Raw genomic sequence first — 27,760 nt, forward strand, 5'->3', positions numbered from 1 at the left:
CCTGCTTGGGATTCTCCCTCCCTCTTTCTCTGCCGCTCCCCTGCTGGTGTGTGTGTGTGTGTGTGTGTGTGTGTGTGTGTGTGCGCGCGTGTGTGTGTGCGCGCGTGCGCATGCACGTGCGCACGCATGAGCGTGTGCTCTCTCTTTCAAAATAAATAAACATTAAAAAAGTAATAATAATAAAAAATAAAAGTTTGCCTACACCAGTGGTTCTCAATCCTGAGGGTACTTTAGAATAACCTAGAGATTGCTAAAGAATACTGATGCTTCAATCCAATCCACAGAGATTATGATATAATTGGCCTGGGGGGAAACCCAGGCATCAGGATTTTTAAGAGCCCCTCAGGCGATTCTAAGGCACAGGCAGGGTTCAGGGCCACCGTCTGAAACTCTAGCCTCACGTCTACAAAGAAGGCAAAGTCTTTCAGAAAGACACTTTAAAAATAAAAATAAAATTTTAAATTTCAAGTTGCAAATCTGACTAATGGTACTTTTCTTTTTCACATGGGCCTATAGGTACAAAAGGCCTAGATTCATATGGCATTTGCTGTTAAAAAGGTAAGTGAGCGGTTAAGTTTGTTATCACTGTGTTCACCATCACAGACGTCTGTACACGGACGAAGCACTTCTTTAAAGAAAAATTTCAGAGGAACTGGAAAAGTACAGATCACTGAAGCATACAGTTCTCCAGGTCCGGCTCCTGCTGTATCTCTCGCCCCATCAGACATCAGAGAGCTGCACAGCCACACAAAGCAGCTCACCAGCGTGGACTTGGCCTACTTTGGACTGACTCCTGCTTGGAAATTACCGGTATGATGAGACACCTTGCGGTTCACAGGATAAACACTTCATAAAGTACACAGGTAGAAGTAACTTCAGAGTTATTAAAGGCACAATTATTAGCAAAACAGTTTATTAAAATATGCAAAATATCATCTAATTTGTATGACCTGGGTTGAAGAATAAGGTCACTTTTTCCTGTTACTGGAGTATCAATGGAAAGGAGAAAGGGGCCTAAATTCTGTATATTCTGCTTTATTGATGAATTAGAAAAACTTCAAATACAATAAAAAGTATGTAGAAGGATCAGAAGCATTGTTCAAATTTTTATCAGTTACTTCTACACCACTGTGGTTAGTTGTCAAACTGATATTAAATGTTGACATTTTGTATGTCTTATATTGCATTTTACATAGAAAACCTGACCTTAGGTCACAAAAATTATTTCTGCTACAAATATTTACAAGCCTAACCAGTAGTGATAAATCAAATATCAAGCCCAGAAACATCTTTGAAAAACCACTGTGTGAAAGATCTTGCTGAATCAAGCACCAAGGGAGGGCACAAAAGCAACTTAGTCTTTGTTCTTCATGTGACTTATTAATTAAAAGAGTAATGCAGAATTGTTACAGCTAGGCTTCTGCAAGCATGAAGAACCAGCTTTCTCTGGAAGCAATCTTTCCCTTCTTTATTTCAAAGTGTAAAACTTGGCAGACATGGTCTGAATGTATTAAAGACACATAGGCAATCCTTCTCTCTGACTCCGAGAGAAATGGGAGAGACTGAAAACAAGAAAAATTATCACATGCTCACTATAAAATAATTGATGATGGGAAACAATGGATTCACTGAATAGTTGAGAGCGGCTCACAACCTGGGTCTCCCTCACAGCCCACATACCCCACAGCTGAGTGCTCTCTGATGTATTTTTTTTCATGCTAACTCTAAGAAATGCTTGCAAGGAGTTTAAATTTTAAAATTCATATAAATGAGGTTTCCAAAACAGGAGACCTGAGTGAAAAGACCACCATCTCCCTGCAGTATAAGGAAAGCATAACGAGGCTCCTCCTGGTAATGAGCCCTCCCACATAAATGATAGAAGAGCTAAGGCTGGTCCCCCGTGCAGCCCCTCCCCTACACATATTCACTCCCCAAGCGCAGTACTTTGCTGCTGGTTTTCTGCCACTTTCACTGAGACCCTTGCTTTGTCTTCATATTCAATTTAGGAATTCATTCAAATTCATTTTGTACTGAAGTTAGCTATTTACTTCTCAGTATGACCAAGAATATAATGCAAGTGTGTGTGTTTATTGTTCCACAGACATGATACGAGACTTTATTTAAGAGTAAATGTGTTTTGTCTTATTGCCCGGAAAATGCTAGCATTCATTTGCTGCAATACAGTTCTTTTTAGCTATGTTACTTTATGTACTTTTTAAGGATTGGTAAAATAGTATAATCAGAATTTAAGGCTTTCTACTGAATTTTAGGATAAAGCATCCTACATTTTCTGATCCTAAAATTTTCCTCTACAAGATGTATTCAAAATTACTTAAAACAGATATTAAAAAGGATGTTTCCCCTGCAAAAAAGGGGAGGGGCTATCTTACACAAATGCACATCTTATATACCAGGATATCTGTATCCAGAATCTTCTATGATAGCGCATACCAGCGCTTATGAGGATGGGATGAGGGAAGTAAGGATGGAGGGAGGGAAAGAAGGGCAAGGGGATAAAGAAGGAAGAGAGAAGTTCTCCTACATCAAAAATCAAGAGTATACATTCCTTAGATTCCTATTATATTTATACACATATTTCACTGAACAGTATGGAACAGTATGAAACACAGTTGTTAGAATGATGTCAAGGTTACTAGTTTTTGTTTGTTCATTTTCTCTAATTTCTACTATCTGTCAGAGCTCCTTCAGGCTCTCAGTGAACACTTTCTCAATTCTTGGGTGACCAGGGCCAAATATTATCTATTGGTATTAAGAAATCTTTCAGAGGCTAGCCTACAAATCCCTCTTGATTTTATCACTTACATGTTTTGAACAGGGGATGAATAGGTTTCTACTGACCCATTTTCCGGAGAGGTCTTATTATGTTCCCTGAACATATATTTCACTTTAATTTATTTAAACCAGGGGTTCTCAAACTTCGGTTTTCATCAGAATCAGCTGGAGGGTCTGTTAAGCCACAGGTCGCTGGGCTCTACCCCCAGAGTTTCTGATTACGGTAAGCAAAGGGTGGGACTGAGAATCTGCATTTTTAACAAGGTCTCACCTGATACTGATGGAGCTGGCCTGGGGACCACACTTTGAGAACCACCAGTTTAAGAAAACACCTCAAAGTACTAGAAAAGCACTGTTACAGAATTTTACAAGAATTCCACTCCATTTACTATCTGTTTGACCTTTGGCAAGTTACTTAATTCTGCTTTCCTCGTTTAATTTTCTACAACAGAGGCACCAGGTGGAGATGACTGAGACAAGAGTTGAAGCAGCAGGCAAAGAAATGCGAGAATGAAAATCCAAAAGCAGTTTGAAACAGCAACAACGAAACAGTGGGACAGATTTGAGACTAAGGGACGCTGGAGGAGGAGAAGGGAACAAAAATGAACTTTACATGACAGCTGCCAGGAATGAACTCAGCAAAAACACGAATCAAGGGGCACCTACTCCTACCTTCAAAAGAGTCTCAGAAGAAGAAATGTTGGCCCCTTCTTGAGGTCCAGGGCCAGGCCCAACACTTGTGCTCCATATTTCTTCTGGGATTCGGGTCCCAAGCCCTTGTGATTCCTTTACTGTCCTCTTCCTATCAAATCTTCCACTGTCCCCTCTCTACTAATTCCTTCCTACCAAGGTACCAGTGTGCTGATGTCTTTTCTATGTTAACAATAAAAAACTTTCTCTCTACTTTGCCCCCTCTCCAGCTACCAACCTACCTCTTCTCCTTCCCTTCACAAACAAACTCCACCCCAAAATAGTCCACAGTCCTTTGCTACTCAAACTCTAGTCCTCAGACCAGCACTATCAACATCACCTGAGAGATTATCAGAACTGTAGAATCTCAAGCCTTCTCCCATTTACCCTATTTACCCAGTTTCTGTCTTGCTTTGATAATGAAATTGATATTACTCCATTAATTTTCCCAGTCTAAACAACAGTCTGCGGTCATCTAACTGGATTCTACTCACTCCACAATGAATTTATTGTAAAAAATAAATTTGAAGATGTCTAGGGTCAAAATATTAAATTCAGAATCCTCAATGATACCTTTAGATTTCTAACAGAATCTACAAAATCAAATCCAGAGAAACAGCAGGGCATTTAAAAACACAGACAAAACCTGCAAAAAATAAACATAATCCTAACTATAAGGGCCAGATTAAAGTTTACCACAGGTTAAACTATTCAAAAAAATTACACTGAAAAAGATCCTAGAGTTCAAAGGTATTTTGAACAGTTTCAGCTTTTGCTCCATAGATGAGAAGACAGAATTCTCACTCTCCATTTCTCCAGTTCTGGTCAAACTATCTATGCACACATGACTCCCTCAAAGGTAGGAGCCCTGACACTCACCCTACCTTAGTGAGTATCTCCTTCCCTAGGATGCTTTGGTCTTGCTCTCCTGATCCTTCTCCAGCACTATAGTGGTTTTGTAGATACCCAGAAATGACAAATCAGCCAGGCCCCTTTGTTCCAGGTAATAACACTCACATAAACCATGTCTAAACTTATTCATTCAACAAATATCCCCAAGTTCCCCCACCCAGCCGCCCACCACCTCATGCCAGGCATTGTGCTAACCCTACAAATACAGCAGTGATGAGAAAAAGCACACTCCTGCAAGCATGGGCTTTAGGTCCTACAGGGAAGACAGGCTGCCTAAACAATTACAATTTGGCTCACAAATGCTGTGAAAAGTACAGAATAGTATAGTCCCCAGCAGGAGAATCTACTCTAGTCTAAGGAGGCAGTCAGCAAAGGCAGAAAGGGTATTAAAACTACATCAGAAAAAAAGAATAGCTCACAACCAGACAAAAAGGATTGGAAGAACATATCCTACAGAGAGAAACAACACGTGTAAAAGCCTAGAACTGAAAGAGAACAAGGTGGATTCGAGTAAAGTGAAAGAAATTTTGGGCGTTTCAGTGCAGAATGTCGAGGACATAGTGATGACAGGTTGGGCTAGAGAAGAAAGCAAGCGCCAAATAGTGGAGAAACTTGCAGCCTATTTTAAGAGGTGTAGATTTAACCTGAAGTAAATGAGAAGACTTGAGTCTGGGCTGCAATCTAGCTTTGAAAGTGGCAAGGCTACAACTCTAAACATGGAGTCTAACTGGGATAAATCAGACAGGACCAAGGTCGTGGCACTGGACTGGAGAGAAGTAGAAAGAATCCAGAGATACAAAGTAGAGTCGCCCTAGTTAGGGGATTACCTGGACATTCACGATACCTCCCTGGAATGCAGCTCAGACAAAGAAGATGGTTGTGACACACAGTGAGATTCAGAGCCTCATACGAGGAAGAGCAGGGCTGATGATGTCCACCTGGAACACTGCCCTCACCTGAGCCCAGCGTCCGGAGCTCCTTGTTTCTTTCAGGCCCAGGCCCTCCCTGGTACTCCTGTGGCCCTTCCTGCTCCCTCTCTCCACCCCCATTCCTATGGGAGCCAGCTCTTGTGATAACTGAGATGTTTACATGTCTAAAGGATTGCCTTGTCACTACTAAAGCCATTTACTATATTCTGAGCTTTTTTTAACCTTAATTTCTCTGTATGTTGATGGTCTCTAATATCAGAAGATTAATTCAATTTTTATGTAATGAGTAAAGCATCTCTGATGTGTAATTATAAATGTACTTTATTTTGGAGGCTCTCATTAGAATCCATATTAAATTAGAGGCACATTTTCTAACATTCATGTACATTATGCATGTATGTTTCAAATAAACTGCAATTTTAAGAAAATTTCCATTATATTTGATAATTTATATCATAAAAGCCTATGTAAAAACTAAGATGAGAAATACTTATGCATTCATTTTCCATGCTCTTTCCGTAAAACAGTGAATGCCCCAACATATAAACACTGAGCTCCAAAACCATGACTGGATGTCAGTTATTTGTGATGTCTCCTCAGTATGTGGTTTGGGACAGGGTGGCATGGGACAGAGGCTGAGTAAGCCGGGACCAGAAAAGTAGCAGCAATCAGGAGACAAAGACAAGCTCCGTGCTGGGTCTGGCAAAGTGCACACAGGTCACTACGATGTCCAGCCCCTTCCTGACCCCTCATCAACACCAATGTAGCTAAAAGCCTTTTCCTGAATCCAGGCTCATACAACATGAGAAGTAGGATCTGGGGCAGGTAATGGGAATACTGAGGATTGGATCCTCAGAGTATAAAGTAGTAAAGGGGACAACAGACCAGGGGGTGGGAAAACTTAAGCATTGTCAGCTAGAGGGAAGGGAAGCTTCTAAAGCCATCTAGTCAGTCAGTTGTTTCCCAGGACCCCAAACTTAGAAAATCTAAGTCCAACTGAAAATAATAGTGCTGCTGAGCACACCACCACCACCCACCCCCAAACACTCTAGATATGAGCTCTGCATTCAATGAACATTTACTAAATAAACATGGAAATCAATGAACTAATCTGGTTTGTCTCTCGCTTTCTTTTCACTATAGCCATCTGCTCATCCAGGGCCTATCTCTCATCTATGAAGACAAAATTGTAGGGGGGAGTGGGGCGCCTTGGTGGCTGTGTCGGTTGGGCATCCGACTTCGGCTCAGGTCATGATCTCACAGTTCATGGGTTTGAGCCCCGCATCAGGCTCTGTGCTGATAGCCCAGAGCCTGGAGCCTGCTTCAGATTCTGTGTCTCCTCCTCTCTCTGCCCCTCCCGTGCCCATGCTCTATCTCTCTCTGTCTCTCTCCTGGGTGGTTCAGTTGGTTAAGTGACTGACTTCAGTTCAGGTCAAGATCTTGCGGTCCATGGGTTTGAGCCCCGAGTTGGGCTCTGTGCTGACAGCTCAGAGCCTGGAGCCTGTTTTGGATTCTGTGTCTCCCTCTCTCTCTCTGCCTCTCCCTGGCTCATGTTCTGTCTCTGTCTCTCGAAAATAAATAAACATTAAAAAAAACTTTAATTATAGGGGAAAAAGCATATACCTGACACTTCATCTATCTACTTCCCTCACATGAATGCCAAATTACTGTATAATTGCAACTGCCCAGATTCCCCTTGCTTGTCCCACCTTCACGCACACATATACACACTCAAGTTTTAATCCTAATCTGCTTATTGAAGTTCAATGCCATTTATCCCACTAATAAGGCCCTGCCCCTGCTACTATGTCCTCTTCAATCCCTAGTCAACAATTAAGAACACCCACTAATGCCTGTTAGTGGCCAGTCTCTATGCTCTGGGTCTCCCTCACTTACCTACTCAGACACATGAAATTCTTGCCAATGTTATGAAGCCATCTTTAACAGGAAGCTGTTGTAGAACAAAGAACATAGTTTTTCTCACTCATTTCCTCCCCTATAGATCAAGAAGACTCTCGGCTAAAGAAAAAGTAGCGCTGGTCTAATTTATTCATGACCTCCACCCCTTCTCCACTCTACAAATTAGGATGTGCTCAGATACAAGGAAGGAAACACATGGACACACTGGATTAAACCCTTGTTTGTCTTTTAAACATTCCTAATAAAGTAATCCTAGCGTTGCCTTGATTGCTTAGCAATGTCAGGAAGGACCCAGGTTCTTTTCACCCAACTATTTCACTATCCTCAATGTGCTGGCATAAATTTCTCAATATTGCCTCACAGTTGCAAACTGGCTACCACAGATCCAGGCTCCGTATCTTCAATTGGCAGTGCCGCATACAGGAAACAAGTGGCTGACATTAAAAAAAAAAAAAAATTTAATTGCTCTCTTTCATGAGCCTCAGTCTCTTCATACAAAGAGGCAAATCTTTATCAAAAGCTCAGAAGATTGCTTTTTACCTTTCACTGGCCCCTGCCCAACCTTAGAACAATATTGACAAAACAAATCTAAGCCCTTCATGGATTAACCCACTGGGAATAAGCACATCTCTACAAAACAAAATTGGAGTGCTTTAGGAAGGAAGCAGAAAGCTAAATATTGAGTAGACAACTAACTGCACCTGCCACACATCACCCAAAATGATTTTGGGAAATGTGTCAATGGATTATCTGGGCTTCTTTGATCCTTCTTCCCTTCCTTCCTCCCACTACGAAGGAGCATTTAAGTAAAATTACAATGTAGCAGAATTCTAAGAACAAGTTCTATTTATCCCTTCTGTGTACAGCCTGTGTATTATTATGTTTAATAAATATAATAAAGAAGTATATCTCTCTCTAAGAAGCTGTGGGAAAATAAATCAGAATAAAGACATAGCTGAGCTCCCAAAATGCTGGATAAACTATATCATACTTTCTTATTTGTTTACTTTGCCATTTCAGCTCTGCTTTATTGAATTCTGGGTTGCTCAGTTGTTTCAATGGATAGTTGATGCTATAAATTAAGTTCCCCAGCCTCTGTCAATCTGTCAAGAAGCATCCCATTCAACATTTATTGAGGGCCTGCTGTCTCTAAACACTTGAGAAGAGTTGCATATGTAAAGCAATCCTGAAAATCCCAATCAACAATATTTGATAATCTAAATATATCTAGGAGTGCCTGAGTGGCTCAGTGGGTTCAGCGTCCGACTTCAGCTCAGGTTATGATCTAATGGTTTGTGAGTTCAATCCCCTCTTTGTGCTTTCTGCTGTCAGCGCGGGGGGCCTGCTTCAGATCCTGTCTCTCTCTCTCTCTCTCTCTCTCTCTCTCTGTCTGCCCCTCCCCAGTTCATGTTTTCAAAAATAAATAAAAATGTTAAAAAATTATAAATATATCTATAATATAGTTTTGAATCTCAGGTATGGAGTTTTCTTAGAGTAAGTTACATCAGTCTTTCAAATTATATGTCTTTATCTTTTTTAATGTTTATTTATTTTTGACAGAGAGAGAGACAGAGCATGAGCAGGGGAGGGGCAGAGAGAGATGGAGACACAGAATCTGAAGCAGGCTCCAGGCTCCAAGCTGTCAGCACAGAGCCTGACGCGGGGCTCCAACTCAATAACTGTGAGATCATGACCTGAGCCGAAGTCGGACACTTAACCGACTGAGCCACCCAGGTGCCCCTCAAATTATGTATCTTTAAATAACAGCTGTGTTCCTTTTTTATTTTCCTATCAACCTAATACCCCCCTTTGTTAGGTTTTGTTCCTTCCCCTTTAATAGCGACTCTATTTATCTGAATCCATCTATTTAATCTTCATTTTTCAAGTTTAAGCTAACAGATGGAGAGACAAGTTACTTCCAAACATCTGTGTGGAAACGCTTTACCTATAGCTCCTGCTGCGAGTAAAACTGATTTTAATTGTAAGGTAGTTGAAGATTTCTCTCACAGGCATTGTAAGTGAAAGTTTTCGGTGTGAGAACAAGTTCTCACCTAGGTTCTCACTGTCAGGCATACTCATGTTCCAAACAAATCATGCACACCACTAGAGCAGCGGTATAAACAGACCCTTGATGGTAAACAACGGTTTTGATATCACAGATGTTCTTAAGAGTCTGTTTAAGATTACTGGAAATGTTTGTGTGCCATTCTATTAATCATATAACTACACATAAAATAATTAAGAATATTGATTGTGTTTGCATTCACTGAGTACAAAGAGCCCATTACCTAGAAAGACTCTAGAGAGACTAAAATGTGGCTATAAATTCTATAACACTATTTTCACTCACATAATAATGAGATTTTAGTAACATCTGTGTATTAGGTTAGCAGATTTTCCTGATAATACCCAAAAGTAAAGTTAGTGAGTACCCTATTCCCCACAGCAATCATATGTGTAATACACCTGCTGATGTGTAGTCATTAGGTGACATTCCTAACGGGACAGTCATATTCTTTTCATGGCTCGTTTTCCCATGCCCACCCCTGGAATGTTGGGACCCACAACGCCCCCAACCTCCCAGCTCCGTCCTCCCTGCAAGTCTCATCCTTGGCTGAGACTTCAACTATTACTTAAATGTCAGTGGATCCTAAGTCTATGTCTGTATTTCCAGCCTGTTCATCATCCCCTTTGACTCTAAGAACCATCCTTCCACCTTCCTTCTACATAATCCCTATATATTCAGGAACTAGCCTATACTCAGACAAACCTTAACTCCACATTTTATCCTATAAACTTATTTCTGTGTTCACTTTCAAGATTCAAAGCATTGCAATAAATTCAATAAACGGGGATTGGAGACCTCACTATCCCAAATGCCTCCATGTCCCTAATCACTCTCTGACATCATTTACAAATATCTGAAGTGTCTACTCTGAAATCGTTTCTAAATGTCTCACCTCCTTTCAGTTCTATCATGGATCGATTCCAATTCATCATTCTTCATATGGGTTTTGGCAAAATGTTTAAAACTGGTATCCTTCCCTCGAATCATTGCTATGACCAGAAACACCTTCTTTGCTCCATGGCCATGTGACAAATATTTATTGAGCACCTACTGTGTATCAGGCTTTGGGGTGGGTATTTAGCAGAGGGTGCTCAGCAAATCAAAGACCCACTCCTCATTGAACTTAAACTTTAGTTCAGGAGATAAGGCACCAACTAGATAAACAAACAAATAGTCCACAGGGGATGTTTGGGTAAAAAAAAAAAAAAAAAAAAAACTAGTGGGGAATGCTATGTGTATAGAGTGATCATTGAGGAAGTGTCATTTCAATTTTTTAAAATTTTTTTAATGTTTATTTTTGAGCGAGACAGACAGAGAGAGAGAGAGAGAGAGTGACAGAGCATGAGTGGGAGAGAGGCAGTGAGAGAGGGAGACACAGAATCCAAAGCTGTCAGCACAGAGCCTGACATGGGGCTCAAACTCATGAACCTGAGATCATGACCTGAGATGAATTTGGACGCTTAACCAACTGAGCCAACTAGGCACCCCCAGGAGGTGTTATTTAGAATAAGACCTCTAGGAAGGGAAGAAGCCAGTCACAGAGTCAAAGAGACAAACATAACAAAGGTCCAAGGCTGGAAGGAAGCCCATGGTAACTAGGGCCTAATGTATGTGACATAAGGTTGTATGGGACAAGGTGGGAGAGGTAAATAGAGGTGAAATCACCCACAGCATCACAGGCCATGATCGTAAGTCTGAATCTAATGTGAAGCATGATTGGAAGCCAGGGAGAAGTTTTCAGCAAGGGAGTCACATGATCTGGTTTACATTCTTTAAAAATCACCAGAATTGTTTCCCAGTCCCAATTGACAAGGTTCAATTCTGTGCATCAAAAAAGTTGTATGGCTCCTGATGAATGGAGTAACCACAGGTTCCAGCTTGCTCAAGTGAGTCCTGGTTTCTGCCTGTTGTCCCAGTGTAATTATTAAGAGTTCCCTGCTTTCAACTCTCACAAGGGTGGTAGGGAGACCATAAATCGCACAGTCAACTTACTATAGGGAATAAAATAAAACAGTCCTTGGGTTGACATTCAAGGCCCTCTGAACCTGGTCCCAATTCACCTCTCTTCCTTTCTCCTACATGGTGTTCTGGCCACTTCTGAAATGTAATGCTGCAAGTTTCCTAAAAAGGCAAGTATCCTGCCTTTAATTATGTTCCTGCCTGTTGCTGCACATTCTGCGACCACTGACTAGTAGATAGATCCTTGAGGGCCAGACCTGAGAAGTCTTTCCAAAAACCAGGCAGAATGAATGGCTTCCTCCTCTGTGCTTTGTCAATATCTTTATTAAAATATTTATCATACTGAGTAAATTATTTAAAGGTCCATTTTCCTGCAAGAATTGTAGGTACTCAATGGTAGGACAGCACCTTAAGTGGTTTTTTTTTGGGTCCTCACCACTCACTGCATACTGGTCCATTGCTGGCCCTTGATATATGACTGCTGGATGAATTATTTAATATAAGTGTAACATAACATACATAGCAAAATGATAAGGTTGAGTAATGAGATTTAAAATTTTTTTTTTATCCAGTAAACTTAAAACATTACTGCCTTCAATCTACATTACTTTCATTCTCCAACTCCACCCAATGTCTAATGTAGCCCCATTCATTAGGAAGTAACAATAAACTTTTAATGAACAACTACAAATAAAAACATCTTTATAGGGCAAGAAGAAGTCTAGTTTTAGAAAACTAACCAATTTCTAAATAATTGTGAAGATTAAATAAAACAGAATTGGTATAACCACTGTAGAAAATGGTATGGGGTTTCCTCAAAAAATTAAAAATAGAAATATTATATGATTTAGTAGTTCCACTGTTGGATATTTACCCGGAGAAAATGAAAACTTAGCAAGAAAAGATATATGTACCTCTATGGTTTTTTTCAAGTTTTTATCTAAATTCTAATATATGTATATATATATATATATGGTTATGGTAAAATTGCTTTCAGGTGTGGAATTTAGTGATTCATCACTTACATATAACCCCTATGTTTATTGCAGCATCATTTACAATAGCTATGAAATGGAAGCAACCTAAGTGTATATCAATAGACAAATGTGTAAGGAAAATGTTATACACACACACACACAGAAAGAGAGAGAGAGAGAGGAGAGAGAGAGAAATATTATACAGCCACAAAAAGGATGAGATCATGTCATCTGAGGTATGATACTACCCTAGAAGGTATATCCTAGGGCATTATACCACCCCCCCCCCAGGGTATTATATAAGTGAAATAAGTCAGACTGAGAAAGTAATTACCATCTGATTCCTCTCATCAATAGAATCTTAAAAAAAAAAAGAATAAACAAACAAAAAGCAGAATCAGACACTTGACAACAAACTGATAGTTGCCAGAGGGGAGGGGGCCAGGAGACTAGGTAAAATGAGTGAAAAGGGAGGGAGATACTGGCCTCTGATATGCATTAAGTCACAGAAATAAAAGACACAGCATAAGGAATAGAGTTGATAATATTGTAATAGCAATATAACAGGAGAGATGATGGCTATACTTATGGTGAGCACAGCATAACACATAGAGCTATGGAATCACCGAACTGTACATCTGAAACTAATGTAACATTGTGTGCCAACTATACTCAATTTATTTATTTATTTATTTATTTATTTATTTATTTATTTATTTATTTTAAGAAAGAAAGAGAGTGAGGGGAAGAAGGGCAGAGGGAGAGAAAGAAACAATCTCAAGCAGGCTCCATGCTCAGCCCAGTAGCCCAAGGCAGGGCTCGATCCCACGACCCGGGGATCATGACCTGAGCAGAAATCAAGAGTCAGACACTCAACCGACTGAGCCACCCTGGCACCCCTATACTCAATTTTTTAAAAAATTATACTAAATTAAAAATAAACATTAAAAAAACCAGAATGATATATTACCAGAAGACAATTTCATACACTCACCAGTCTCAAGCAATCCTGAACACATCCTGCTCAGAAGAAGTTTTTGACGTAATTGCAGAACTTCAGTTTCCAAGGCTTCGACTTTTGATCTCCATGTTGACTCCTGCTCAGACACCACCTTCGCAAGGTGCTCTGTGTATTCTCTGCTGCTTTTGTCTGCTGGTTTTGAGCGGATAATGGCCACAGCCAGAGCCAGCTTTGAAGTTCTCAAATACCATGCTTGATCATCCATCCTGGCTTTTGTCCCTATGAGTTAGTAAGGAAACAAGTTACAGAAATTCCTTTTAACTTTTGGAGTGCATTTCATTTGCTCAAAATTGATTTTGCAGAGTACCACTAATTAGTAAGTTTGTAATACAACTTGACACCAAGTAACAGAAAAAAATTTCTCAGGAACTGAAAAGAGTACGAAAAATATGCAAAAGTAAAATGCACATACATGAATATTAAGTGTATTAAAATCCAAAACCACAGGTTCAGACAATCTGACAAGTTCTTGGGGTGGAAAAAACACACATTAATTCATTTAGTGTTTTCTAACCAGAGGCACACTTCAGAATCTCTCAGGGAGGTTTTTAAATACATACATTTACATATATTTGGTCCCAGCTCCCCAAAATTCAGATCTACCAAAGCTGGGATAGGCACTGAGGCTCTTACAGTTTGAAGGGTCTACTCTGTAATCAGAACCACTAAATTAAGCCATTTCTTTAAATGTAAGCCCTTCTGTTCCAACTCATTCTGCTAAGTCTCACAGTCCCTGCTTCCCCATTGAACCATTAACTACTTACTACTACATTGCTGCCTTTAACCAGGCCCCTCCAATGATACTGAGAACAATCTTTAAAATATTTGCATCGTTTAAATTGTGGCTCTGCTCTGATTCTGTGCCTCCAAAGATTTCCAACTGCCACCATGAGCGTACTTTTCCAAAGTAGTACTACATCACAGTCTAACTATAGGAATGTATCTGTGAGGACACACACTGCCTTCACTGGATGAATACGACAACCGATACCGAAGTATAAACCCCTTGTGGACCTCCACAAGGAGGAGCTTGGCACATAAAATGTGCTGCATAAAAATTTGTAATGAATAGCACAATGGTCCAGAAAATTTAGGACTTTGGTTGCCACATCTATTCTACTAACAAGTTCAAATTCTTTGCTCCACATCTCACACTTTATTTTCTTCCATTTCTCAAGCCTATCCTTCCACTGTGGTTAAATCATATTCATACAAACAGATACACACAGTCTCAGCTCGTTCCCATTCACATCTCTGCTCTGGAATTTTCCCCAGTTGTGACACTATGACTCTCACAGCTGCCAAGGTCCTGCTGTGCATCCTTCAAAAAACGATTCATATACCACCATATCAAATCCTTTCAGATTTATTACCACCCACAAAACTGTGTACCTATCTGATATTCTATAGTTTACACCGAAAATACACAATCTAAGAGGAAGCATAATGCCGTTTTATTATAATTAAGAGCAACACAGAAATGTATGTATGATATGCTCATAACAATAATTTATAATTGAAAACTGGGGCTAACAACCAAATAGTTAATAATGATACGACCATTCATATGAATACTATCTATCCAAATAGGGTTTTCAGAGATATTCTTTATTAGCATGAGAAAGTACTAATGATATGCTGACTGTAAAAACAGTGGGGGCATAAAATTATATATATGTAGTAGGATCCCAATTATATAAAAAATGGGAAATACAAAAAATGTAAATAGGATTTATCTCTACTATAGAGTGACTGATTTTTATTTTCTTGAAGATACTTCTCTGAATTTTCCTAATTTTCACCAATGAACATATGTCAGATTATAATTAGAAAAAAATTATGAAGAATAGATTTCCAAAAGAAGGTATACCTGCTATACTTTTAGCCTTTCATAGCTGTATAATACACCCAGGACTAGATACTGTTAACATAGACAAACTAATTAGAATTATAGCTCCACGTATTTTAGCTTTCACAGCAACCATTTCACTTGGCTGGTTCATCCCTCATCTGCTGTGTCAGCAATGGTGAACAGCACCTCTCAGTGCTTCAGGAAACACCTGTGTGCCGAGAGCACAGAGCATGGATGACCCTCCCCAAAGAAATAAGCCTACTGGGCACCTGGGTGGCTCAGTCGGTTAAGCCTCTGCCTCTCGGTTTTGGCTGAGGTCATGATCTCAAGGTTTGTGGGTTCGAGCCCAACATCAGGCTCTGCACTAATAGCATGGAGCCTGCTTGGGATTCTCTCTCTCTGTACCTCCCCTGCTCTCTCACATGCTCTCTCTCAAAATAAATAAACGTTAAAAAAAAAAAAAAAGAAGTAAGCCTACTATCAGATGTAACAGTCCTGACAAAAAATAAAAATAACAATAATGAAAATAATAAGTAACTTAAAGTATTTTGGTTAGAAAAGGATCTGATATTCACTTGTGAATGGTGGGAATCCAGGCTAAAACCTGAAAAGAAAAAAAAAACCTGTTTATTAGCACAAGACAACAAAGTTCTCTGGATAGCAGAAAACACAGCAAACTCCCTGTTGTCTTGCAAAGATATTTAATTAATTGATTTAAGCGAGCAGATTAATTAAATGCTCTGATTTTTAAGTCATCATATGTGATTTGTTAATAGTCTTCAAACCATGCTGAATATCAGTCAACAACATAAAAGGATCAAATTATAAAGTCCTTCTGGATTAAAACTATCCCAGGGTCACTTGTCCGAACATTAATTAGAATTGTACCACAAGTGAAGAGAAACAATTGCTAATAGATATGTTGATACAGCCTTCTATCATATAAATTACACTAAAAAAACACAAAATTACAACCTACAGCTGGACAGAACCTAGACAGAAGCTTTTTAAACTGCTTCCTCATATTTTGGAGTGTGTGTGTGTGTTAATAAACATGTGCTGTTTTTATCTAAGAAGAGCATTCCTATTCTCAGAGTGCCATTTGCAAGGTAAAGATAATTCTATTTCCCCCTGAAAATTCATGGGAAAAAAGATGAGCTTCCCAAACACATTCTATACTTAATTGAAGAAAGATCAGTAGTAACTTTCAGAAAGTCTTTTTAAAATTCAATTTATGCTCAAATAATTATCGTAAATAATTACAACGAACATTTAATGTTCCCCAAGAAGGTATTTAGTGTCTCTGAATTCTTAACAGCAGAAAACACAAAATTTTAACAGTGTTTTTAGAATAGAACATTAGTTCAAAATGAGCTTTCTTTTTCTTTACAATTGGGAACAGACCTTACCATGGCAAGGTCCCCCATAGGGCTACAGAAAAATCTAGTCACATTCCCTAGGACCCCTGTATTCTCCTTCTGGCACTGCATGCAGAAATGGCTACTCTGTAAACAGTACTCTGGCGATGTTTACCTGCCCTATTTCTCCTGCCCTCATTTTCCCCTACCAAACTTTGCATCAACTATCCAATTCTCTGAACTGTCAAACTGTTTTGAATTAGAATTCTGAATTCTTTTTTAAAGATTTTATATTTTTAAGAGATTATTTATAATCCTGAATTCTAAAGTTTGTTTATCCCTAAGATCACTGATGAAAATTCCATAAACTAAAGAGCCCCAGATAATTTCTATATAAGAAGTGAAATTTTAAATTTAGGTAACCAATCAGAATATTTCCCTAATGTGTATCAAACACCTTCAAAATATGTATCCCCTTTAGGCCAGCAATACAAATTCTAAGATTTTATATTAAAAAAATGACCAGGACTACATACAAAACTTTGTGCCCATAGATGATCCTATAGGATTATTTATAACTACCAAAACAAAACAAAACCTGTCACCAGCTTGAACACTTAACAATAAAGTGACACAATGCATTAAATTGTGACATAATGTACAATTGAACTGAAAATGTTTTTTAAAACATTTAAAACTATGGGAAAATATTTCCTACATGTTGTTAACTGCAGAGTAAACATAAAACAGTAAGTGAAGTAAAACTGGAAACTGGGGGAGAAATCCATAGACTGAGATTGATATACTGATAGATGTAGAGATAGGAAAGAGGAGGGGAGGAGGAGGGAAAGAAAACAGGTAAAGAGAAAAGGAAGAGGGAGGGAGATAGATTAGGGTTATTCACCAAAACAAACAAAACACTGTGAATTGAGTAAGTCTGATTTCATTTTCTTGTTTATACTTTTCTACAGTTTCCAAGTTTTCCACAATAAATATTTATAAAACATGTTATATACAACAGAAAAATGTCTACTCATACAAATATATTTCCTATCCTATATTTTTCAAATTACATGTTATATGAAAAATGAAGACGCATTTTAAATGAAGCCTCAAGTCTACAACCTGTCATTTTATGGTTGTGATGAGAGGCTCCAGCCTGTAGAGCTCACCTCAATTCTGAGACATCTTCAACTGTAAAATACACCACCAGTTCAACTACAACTTGAGAGAAGGGGAGTGGGATAAGAATGAAATCACAGCACACTAAACCTACTCAGAAATTTTAAACTAGGAGATTACCTTCAGAACTGAGGAAACACAGTCAATGGAATGAACATTCTGTTCCATAAATTCTCAAATTTCCATCCCTCATCAGCTTTCCCCAAATTCCACCAAGCCTGTGGACTTCAGACCTTTTCATGTCCATAAGTAGATACATGCTCCTTCATTCAGATGTGTTTGGTGTTACTCCCACTAATCCAAAGGACACCGTGGATTTTGGAGGTGGGGCAGAAAAACTTTATTCAATATGACTAACCAGCAGGCTACTAGCCATTTTACTCCCAAAGCCATGAACACAGACTGGCTACTAAATACTTGAATGAGTACATGAGTCAGTGAGTGAATTAATGAATGAATATATCAGTATAGGTCAGGCAGTCACAAAAGGCTGCTTGACCAGCTCTTAACCCTGGCTCTCATAACATACTAGGGAGCATGGCACTAGAGGGAGAATGGATTAGGAGCGTAATTTTTAGTCAACCTGAAGGGTCACATCAGTTTCTCTTGACTCTGTGACACATCCTTTCCTGACTACTTCCAGTGAATCTACTCCCTCTAAACTTACACGTTTCTACAGTATACCCTTAAACTTTCACCAAAATAATCCTTGAGTAAAGAAAATTCAAGAAGGGCACCCGGGTGGTTCAGTCGTTTAACTGTTCAACTTCAGCTTGGATCACGATCTCCTAGTTCTTGAGTTGGAGCCCCATATCAAGCTCTGCTTTGACAGTGCAGAGACTACTGGGGATATTCTCTCCCTCTCTCTCTCTCTCTCTCTCTCTCTCTCTCTCTCTCTCTCTCCTCCTCTCTTTCTGCCCCTCCCCCACTAGTGCATGCGTGCACTCTCTCTCTCTCTCTCTCTCTCTCTCTCTCTCTCAAAATAAATAAATAAAAACGTTTGGGGTGCCTGGGTGGCTCAGTAGGTTAAGTGCCCAACTCTTGACTTCAGCTCAGGTCATGATCTCACAGTGCATGAGTTCGAGCCCCATATCCGGCTCTGCACTGTCAGGGCAGAGCCTGCTTGGGATTTATCTCTCTCCCTCTCTCTCTCTGCCCCTCTCCCACATGATTGCATGCTCTCTCTCTCTCTCTCTCTCTCTCAAAATGAAAAAACTTAAAAAAATTATATAAAAAAAGACAATACAAGAAAGCTAAAATCTAGTTCATACACAGGTTTATATAAGAGGGTAAGCTATAAGGGAAAAAAGCCAGATTTAGTGTCATGTGAACCCTATAATAAATACTTGCCTCCCTCATAAATCAAGAAATGGAAGAACATTCCCTAAATCACTGAGATGAATATGATAGGACAAAGTGAGTACAGGAGGAAGTTCCTATGTACTATGATGATGGAATATGCAATTATCAAGTATCAGTCCAGGACAGAGCAGAGTTATGGCAATGCCAGAACAGTGAGATATCACAAGACTTTTTGGATAATTAATTTCAGTAAAGTTTAGACAAGGTCTGACATCTGATTTTTGGATTAGATCCAGCTGGAAATTCTCTAATTATTGTTACAGTTTCAGCACACACTTACTGTGAAGTGCTCAGCAGATTAACATCACGTGAAATTTTACATAAAAGAATCAGGAGTTACTCAAGATTTCAAATCTCTCCACTTTATTAAGGGGGCCTTTAAAACCCTTCCCAGCAAAGAGAATCTGTTGAGGACAAGAGGCAAGTAAAGATAAAAGGATCCTTGCATTTTCCTCTTGCTGAAAAAGTTAACTAATCCTAGATTTTAATTGTCTCCAGAGTCTCTTCACGCTGTTTTCTTTTTATGCAAATCCCACCCTCCCTTTTGACGCCTCAATGATTTTTTTTTTTGTCACAGACAAGATTTTCTCTGGATTCCAGAAAGAGATGTTGCAGAATTTCATGTGGGAAAAATGCATCACACACATTTTATAAGGCAGCAAAAAGTACACTGATTCAGAAATGCAAAGTCATGTATATATAGCACAATCCTCAACCATCTTCCACTGCATAAATTCTCAGAAGGGAAAAGGACCTGATATCTACTATTAACACATGTTTTAAAATATAATTCAGAAGGACTGCAGGTGTTTCCTAGTTACACTGGTATTTCACACACGGATATGGACATAATCCTCATCACAAAAACAAACCTCTTGTTCTCACTGGGTATATTAAAAAAGTCTGATAATCTATAGAACTCAAACCCATAAACTCCACAAATTTGGAATCTGTGTGTGGCTATACTCTGGAAATGGAAAAAGTTATGTGTCAGAAAATGAGAAAGACTCTAGGATGAAACCAGAAGCCAAAGAAAGAGCCAGAGGACGCAACTGAGAAAGGGTCAGCCAATACCAGCGGAGAGGAACAACAGCTGGTTGCTGGAGACCCACGGAGCCAGGGCCTGAGCTGCAGGGAAAACAGGAGACTAAGGAAGGAGGTGGTGAGGCAGAGTCTCCTGGAAGAAGTAAACAGCCCTATCCAAAAAAGTCCCATTTTGGAAATCAGATTTGTTGTCTAACTGCTATAACATAGTATCTTCTCTACTTCCCATCTGTGCATACTTAATACATGAAGCCAAGAAAGTGCGAGAAGCTCCACAGAACTTTCCTCAAGGCTGAAAAAGTGCCTCAATTCTCATCTCTCTCCCTCACTGAAATCTCACCAAGGTGACCACCACAAATTTCAGACAACTGACAATGCTTCATGCTCCTCATAGGCTTCATTTTACAAATAAATCTAATACTTCTGCTACATTCTACTTAGATTTACATTTAATAAGGGTGCCCAGATGGCTCAGTTGGTTAAGCATCTGACATTGGCTCAAGTATGATCTCACAGTCCATAAGTTCAAGTCCTGCATTGGGCTGTGTGCTGACAGCTCAGAGCCTGGAGCCTGCCTCATATTCTATGTCTCCCTCTCTCTCTACCCGTCCCCTGCTTGTGCTCTGTCCCTTTCTCTCTCTCAAAAATAAATAAACATTAGAAAGTAATAGAATTCCACTTTTATTAGCCTAAAATAACCTACTAAAAGAGAGGGAAGGCTTCACAAATACTGAACACATTGATTTTCGACATCCTCTCACACATGATGTCCTCTGAATTTTTGTCGCTTTAAACTCAGCCTCTCAACATGCTCCAGACAATAAACACACAAAGCCTTTGTGCAGGTAAGCCATCACTAAAGACTGGTCTTCAAGCTTTCATCTACAACTGTTTCATCAACATCCCACCTGCTCCAGCCCAGACTCTCAACCTAGTCCTATGGCATTGTAGACTCTGAAATCAGACACAACACAGAATGTGCATCCTGTATCAATACAATGTTCTTCCCTACCAAGAACCTGTCAGTTCACTGGATTCATGTTGCCCCACTTAGTACCACTACAACAACTCCTAACCAACTGAGGAATATCAGAAGAAACTGCAGGCCATTCCAGAAGATAAGCACAACAAAAAACAGCATAAGGCACTTGTTCCTGGCACCAAGTAATGACATCTGGAGCAGGAATGGGCCCCCAGCTTTCCTTCCACCATTGTAACCAATACCTATCTCCACTCATGTAACAGGAACCAAGGTCAAAAGCATCGGCAGTCCTGTGGCCTAACTTTTGTCTACTTTTCCCAGGCAGCTATATCAAACTTCCCAAACTCTGTTTCTTCTACCCATCAGAACTTGCTGTCCTCCTTAAAATTTAGATCTGACCAAACCGAGATTACCAACCCAAATTCATGATAGCCAAGAAACGGCCTCATAATGACACCATGGCCAGGCTTGAACTTTGGTGTCCATGGAAAATATAGGCAGAACACCACTGCATGGGTGTCTATTTTTTCTTTTTTAAGTAATGCCATTTGTATTAAGAATTTCTAGGGGCACCTGAGTGGCTCGTTGGTTAAGCGTCCAACTTCGGCTTACTTGCAAGCGCCCAACTTGGAGTTCATGGGTTCGAGCCCTGCGCTGGGCTCTGTGCTGACAGCTCGGAGCCTGGAGCCTGCTTTTGATTCTGTGTCTCCCTCTTTCTCTGTCCCTCCCCCGCTTGTGCTCTGTCTCTCTCTCTCAAAAATAAATAAAGATTTAGGGGCGCCTGGGTGGCGCAGTCGGTTAGGCGTCCGACTTCAGCCAGGTCACGATCTCGCGGTCCGTGAGTTCGAGCCCCGCGTCAGGCTCTGGGCTGATGGCTCAGAGCCTGGAGCCTGTTTCTGATTCTGTGTCTCCCTCTCTCTCTGCCCCTCCCCCGTTCATGCTCTGTCTCTCTCTGTCCCAAAAATAAATAAAACGTTGAAAAAAAAAATTTTTTTAAAATAAAGATTTAAAAAAATTAAAAAAAGAATTTCTAGAACCTTTTTAACATGCTATTTTTTAACCACGAAAGAGGTCTTTCATTGAAAATAATATCAATATATTTCATCTTATAAATGGGATACTCATTTGGTTACTAGCCTTAGCTGTATCAGTAACCAGCCTTAGCTATATCAGTGTTCAGTTTTATTCCAGGGTAATCAATTAAAGTTCTTTGTTTAAGCCACAGGAATTTCTCAAAGTAGCTCATGCTATAAAAGAAATTCAGATCTTTAACTCATCAGACTTTCAATGCCTAAATCTATTTGTCCTTTCAATTACTACAAGAAAATAGTCAGAGTTGAATTTTATCCCCTTACCAATTTTACTGAAATAGAGAAAATAAAGAATATTCACTAACTTACATATATATTTGGCAATTTATCTCAAAAGAAAACTTCTACCTAGATGCTCTACCTAAGTTATTTGATCTGTGTCTGAAGGGCTAAAGTACCAATATGTAGGCTAAGGTAATTAACTTTTTTCAGACAAGGATGGATTGAAAATACAAATAGCAAACGTAAGAAATATGAACTGCCTCTATATCAGACAAAAGAAACTTCATGACAAGAAAATATTACCAGAGATTAGAGAAACATTTCCTATGATTTTAAAAAGGTCAATTAATCAGGAAGATGAACAATCCTAAATGTGTATGCACATAATGGCAATAATAGAACTTCCAAATACATGAAGAAGAACTGAAAGAACGTGAGGGAGAGTGACAAATGCACAATCATATGTGAAGATTTCAACACACTTCTTTCAGCAATTGATAGAACAACTAAATCCTGAAGAGTAATGGTGATGATATAAAAGATTTGAAAAATACTACCAACCATCCTGAACCAATTGATGCTTATAAAAGTTCACATGGGATATTCAACAAAGCAGATCATATGCTGAGACAAAGCAATTCTCATTAAATTTCAAAAGATTGAAATCTTAGAAAACATGTTCTCTAAGACAAGAAAAACAATTATAAATGTCTAGAAAAGTCTCTCAAATATTTGGAAAACAAACCACACATTTCTAAATAAAATAAGGGACAAAGAAAAAATTATAAACAGAATTAGAGTATATTTAAAACTGAAGAATAACGAAAACACAACTTATTAAACTTTAAGAAAGGAAACTGAAACAGCTTGTAAAAAAATAATAGCTTCAAGTATCTATTTTATAAAAGAAGAAAGGTTTAAATTCAATGACCTACATTTCTACATTAGAAAATTAGAAAAATAATAACAAAAAAAAAGAGGAAGTGAAAGGAAGGATGTCATAAAGATATAACCAGAATGCAATTAAGTAGGAAATTGCAATCAAGAAAATTAACAGGCAAAGATAATTTTTAAAAAAGTTTAATAAAATTAATAAATGTCTAGTGGCGCCTGGGTGGCTCAGTCGGTTAGGTGTCCGACTTCGGCTCAGGTCACGATCTCGCGGTCTGTGAGTTCGAGCCCCACGTCAGGCTCTGTGCTGACTGCTCAGAGCCTGGAGCCTGTTTCAGATTCTGTGTCTCCCTCTCTCTCTGACCCTCCCCCATTCATGCTCTGTCTCTCTCTGTCTCAAAAATAAATAAACGTTAAAAAAAATTTTTTAAAAATTAATAAATGTCTAGGACTTATCAAGAAAAAAGAGAAATAGCACCATCATACCAAGATCAGGAATAACAGAAAGAATTTCCTGTATATCCTCTAGTGATTAAAAAATGAATGCAAAATTACCAAAAATAATAAAACACCTAATAATAAACTTAACCAAAGAGGTGAAAAGCCTCTACTCTAACACTGATGAAAGAAATTGAAGATGATACAAACAAATAGACATTCCATGCTCATGGATTGGAAGAACAAATACTTTTAAAATGTCAATACTACCCAAAGCAATCTACAGATTTAATGCAATCTCTATTAAAATACCAACAGTATTTTTTACAAAACTAGGACAAACAGTCTGAAAATTTGTATGGAACTACAAAAGACCCCAAATAGCCAAAGCAATCTTGAAAAAGAAAAGCGAAGCTGGAGGCATCACAATTCCAGGCTTCAAGTTTATTACAAAGCTATAGTATTCAAAACAGTATGGCATTAGCACAAAAATAGACACATAGGTCACTGGAAAAGGATAGAAAGCCCAGAAACAAACCCATAATTAGATGGTCAATTAATCTTTGACAAAGGAGGCAAGCATATGCAATGGGAAAAAGACAGTCTCTTCAATAAATGGTTTTGGGAAACTGGACAGCTACATCTACATACAATAGAATGAAACTGGACTACTTTCTTACACCATACAAAAATATATTCAAAATGGTGATACACCTAACTGTGACACGTGCAACATAAAAATCCTAGAACAGAGCACAGGCAATAATTTCTCAGAGATTGGCCATAACAGCATCTTTCTAGGTATGTCTTCTGGGGCAAGGGAAACAAAAGCAAAAATAAATTACTGGCACTACATCAAAATAAAAAGCTTCTGCAAAGCAAATGAAACATAAGAAAAACTAAAAGACAACCTACTGAATGCGGGAAGATATCTGCAAATGACGTATCTAATAAAGGATTTGTATCTAAAATATATTAAAAAATGTGTACAACTGAAAACCCCAAAAACAAATAATCCAATTTAAAAATGGGCAAAAGATGTGAACAGACATTTCTCCAAAGAAAACAGATGGCCAACAGACACATGAAAAGATTCTTAACATTTTCCATCATCAAGGAAATGCAAATCAAAACCAAAATGAGGTATCACCTCAGACCTATCAGAATGCCTAAAATCAAAAACACAAGAAACAAGTGTTGGCCAGGATGTGGAGAAAAAGGAACCCTCATGTACTGTTGGTGGTAATACAAACTGGTGCAGCCATGGTGGAAAGCAGTATGGTAGTTCCTCAAAACATTAAAAATAAAATTACCCTACTGGGTCTTTACTCAAAGAATATGAAAACAGTAATTCAAAAGGATATATGCAACCTTATGTTTATTGTAGCACTCTTCACGATAGACAAATTATGGAAGCAGCCCAAGTGTCCATTGACAGATCAATGGATAAAGAAGATGTGGTATGTGTATATACATATATATATGTGTGTGTGTGTATGTGTGTATATATGTGTGTGTGTGTGTGTGTGTGTGTATGTGTATGTGTGTGTGTGTGTGTGTGTGTGTACAAAAAGGAACGAAATCTTGTGATTTGCAACAACATGGATGGATGTAGAGAATACAATGCTAAGTGAAATAAGCCAGTCAGAAACAGACAAACACCATACGATTTCACTGATATGTGGAATTGAAGAATCAAAACAAACTAACGAAGGAAAAAGAGAGAGAGAAAGAGAGAGAAACCAAAAAAACAGATTCTTAAACACAGAGAACAAATAGTTCCCAGAATGGAGGTGAGACGGGCAAATAGGTGAAGTGGATTAACAGTACATTTATCCTGATGAGCACTGAGTAATATATGGAATTGTTGAACCCCTATATTGTACACCTGAAAGGAATAGAACACATATGGTAAGTACATTGGAATTAAAAATTTTATTTTTTTCCAATTTTTATTTATTTTTGAGAGAAAGAGCGTGAGTGGGGAAGGGGCAGAGAGCCCTGAGCAGGCTCTGTGCTGTCAGTGCAGAGCCCAATGCAGTAGGGCTCAATCCCACAACTGTGAGATCATGACCTGAGCCCAAATCGAGTCAGGTGCTTACCTGACTGAGCCACCCAGTGGAACCTCAGAATTAACATTTGTTAAAAACTCATGCAAAATTATGAACAATCTATGTTAATAAATTAGAGAATTTACAGTGAAATATACTGACCAACACTGACAAAAGAAGACAAAGAATTCTCAGTAGCCCTCTGTTAAAGAAATTGAACATTTATTAAAAATCTCACCATACTCAGAGTGCCTGGGAGGTTGGGTAAGCATGATCTCATGGTTTGAGTCCTGCATTGGGCTCTGCACACTGGCCTGCAGGGAGCCTGCCCGAGATTCTCCCTCTCTCCTTTTCTCTCCCCCTCCCCCACTCGCGCTCACTCTCTCTCAAAATAAATAAGCCTAAAAAATTAATAAAAAAATACTAAAAAATAACATTTTAAGAATACAGTATATAATACATATAACATACAAAATATGTGTTAATCAACTATGTTATCAGTAAGGCTTCTAGTCAATAGTAGGCTATTTGTAAGTTTTGGGAGAGTCAAAAGTTATACTCAAATTTTCAACTGTGTAGCAAGATCAGGGCCCCCACTTCCCACATTGTTCAAGGGTCAACCATATACACATATTAGAACTGTTTTTTAAAAGGGTCCCAAAAGGGGGCGCCCGGGTGGCTCGCTTGGTTAAGCGTCCGACTTCAGCTCAGGTCATTATCTCACCGTCCGTGTGTTCGAGCCCCGCGTCGGGCTCTGTGCTGACAGCTCAGAGCCTGGAGCCTGTTTCACATTCTGTGTCTCCCTCTCTCTGCCCCTCTCCTGTTCATGCTCTGTCTCAAAAATAAATAAACGTTAAAAAAATTTAAAAAAAAAAAAATAAAAAATAAAAAAGGGTCCCAAAAGCCCTTTAAAGATAAACAAGGCTAGAATTAGGGTGCCATTCATAAAATTCTTATCAGAATCTGAACACTAAAGGATACAATGTGTTTTGGCAAAAAGCTTATACGTCACTTAAGGCATAAGCCAAAGTCCACTTCTTCCAGAAAGTCTTCCCTAACCACTTCAGCCCATAGTAATTCTCCCTTTTTCCAACAACTGGGGTACCTGTCAACCGAACCACTCATGCTGGCTCTTAATCAATAACCATCTGCTTTTGTCTTTTCTTTCTGGTAGGATTAAGTTCCTTGTAAACTCAGGGCCTATGTCGCCTTCCCCTTTATCACTCCTCCACCCACACCCCCAAGAGGGTCTGAATAAGTAGGTATATTCTCAGTTGGATTGGGTCGCAGAGCCAAGGCCCAGACTTCAGAATGAAGGGACTGCAAGCTGAACCCAGCTCTGTCCTTTGCCAACTGAATGACAAAGTAATTTCTGCATCTCACGTTATCCATAAAATGGAAAATATATTAGTAATATTCTCATATGACTGTTCTGCAGACTCAAGTAAAACATGATTGTAAAGCATATGAGATAGTACCTGGCATATGGTAAGCACTCAAGGATTGTTATTTTTATCACTACTAGGACGGTTACTACCATTACAGCTATGCCATTACGCTACTATTTATTAGGAGGGGAGAAATGAGTCTTGGAACCACATGATTCCTGATTTTGTGCTCTCCTACCCAATTTTATTAGTTTAACCATTACATTGATCAACGTCTCCTTGACATCCAATTAGTAAGCTGGAATCCAAATGCAGTTCTGGTATAACTAGAAAAACAATTAGTCAATTCTGTGCCCAAACTGTTCACTTCCCTAGACAAGGGTAATTGTTTACTTAACAAAAGCTTTTATCATAATTGTTGTTATTAATTAAAAGTTTACATTGGCCTTGTACCTGTGATGTCTCCAGTGGAATTATTTTTGTTTCATTCCCATATTTTGTAAAATCATAAAGACATTTTCATACATCTACCACAAATACAGATTCTTCTAAAACATATTCCCTTTCCCATTTAAAACATGAGACATAAATAAACAATGCATTCATGTGGACATTATTTTCTCATGCCAA

At 38.8% G+C, this 27,760-nt stretch overlaps 1 protein-coding gene across 2 annotated transcripts in view; it reads right to left on the reverse strand.

Annotated features, from left to right (window-relative positions):
* MEI4 (meiotic double-stranded break formation protein 4) overlaps positions 1 to 27,760 on the reverse strand; it is a 206,581-nt gene that overhangs the window by 164,301 nt on the left and 14,520 nt on the right. For both annotated transcript variants that reach the window (XM_015066324.3, XM_053222547.1), the window contains exon 2: positions 13,243 to 13,488. In XM_015066324.3, the coding sequence (XP_014921810.1) occupies positions 13,243 to 13,474 (232 nt within the window). In that variant the 5' untranslated portion in view covers positions 13,475 to 13,488. The remainder of the gene's footprint in view (positions 1 to 13,242; positions 13,489 to 27,760) is intronic.

This window comes from Acinonyx jubatus, chromosome B2, assembly GCF_027475565.1.
Source record: "Acinonyx jubatus isolate Ajub_Pintada_27869175 chromosome B2, VMU_Ajub_asm_v1.0, whole genome shotgun sequence".
NCBI classification, from domain to species: domain Eukaryota; kingdom Metazoa; phylum Chordata; class Mammalia; order Carnivora; family Felidae; genus Acinonyx; species Acinonyx jubatus.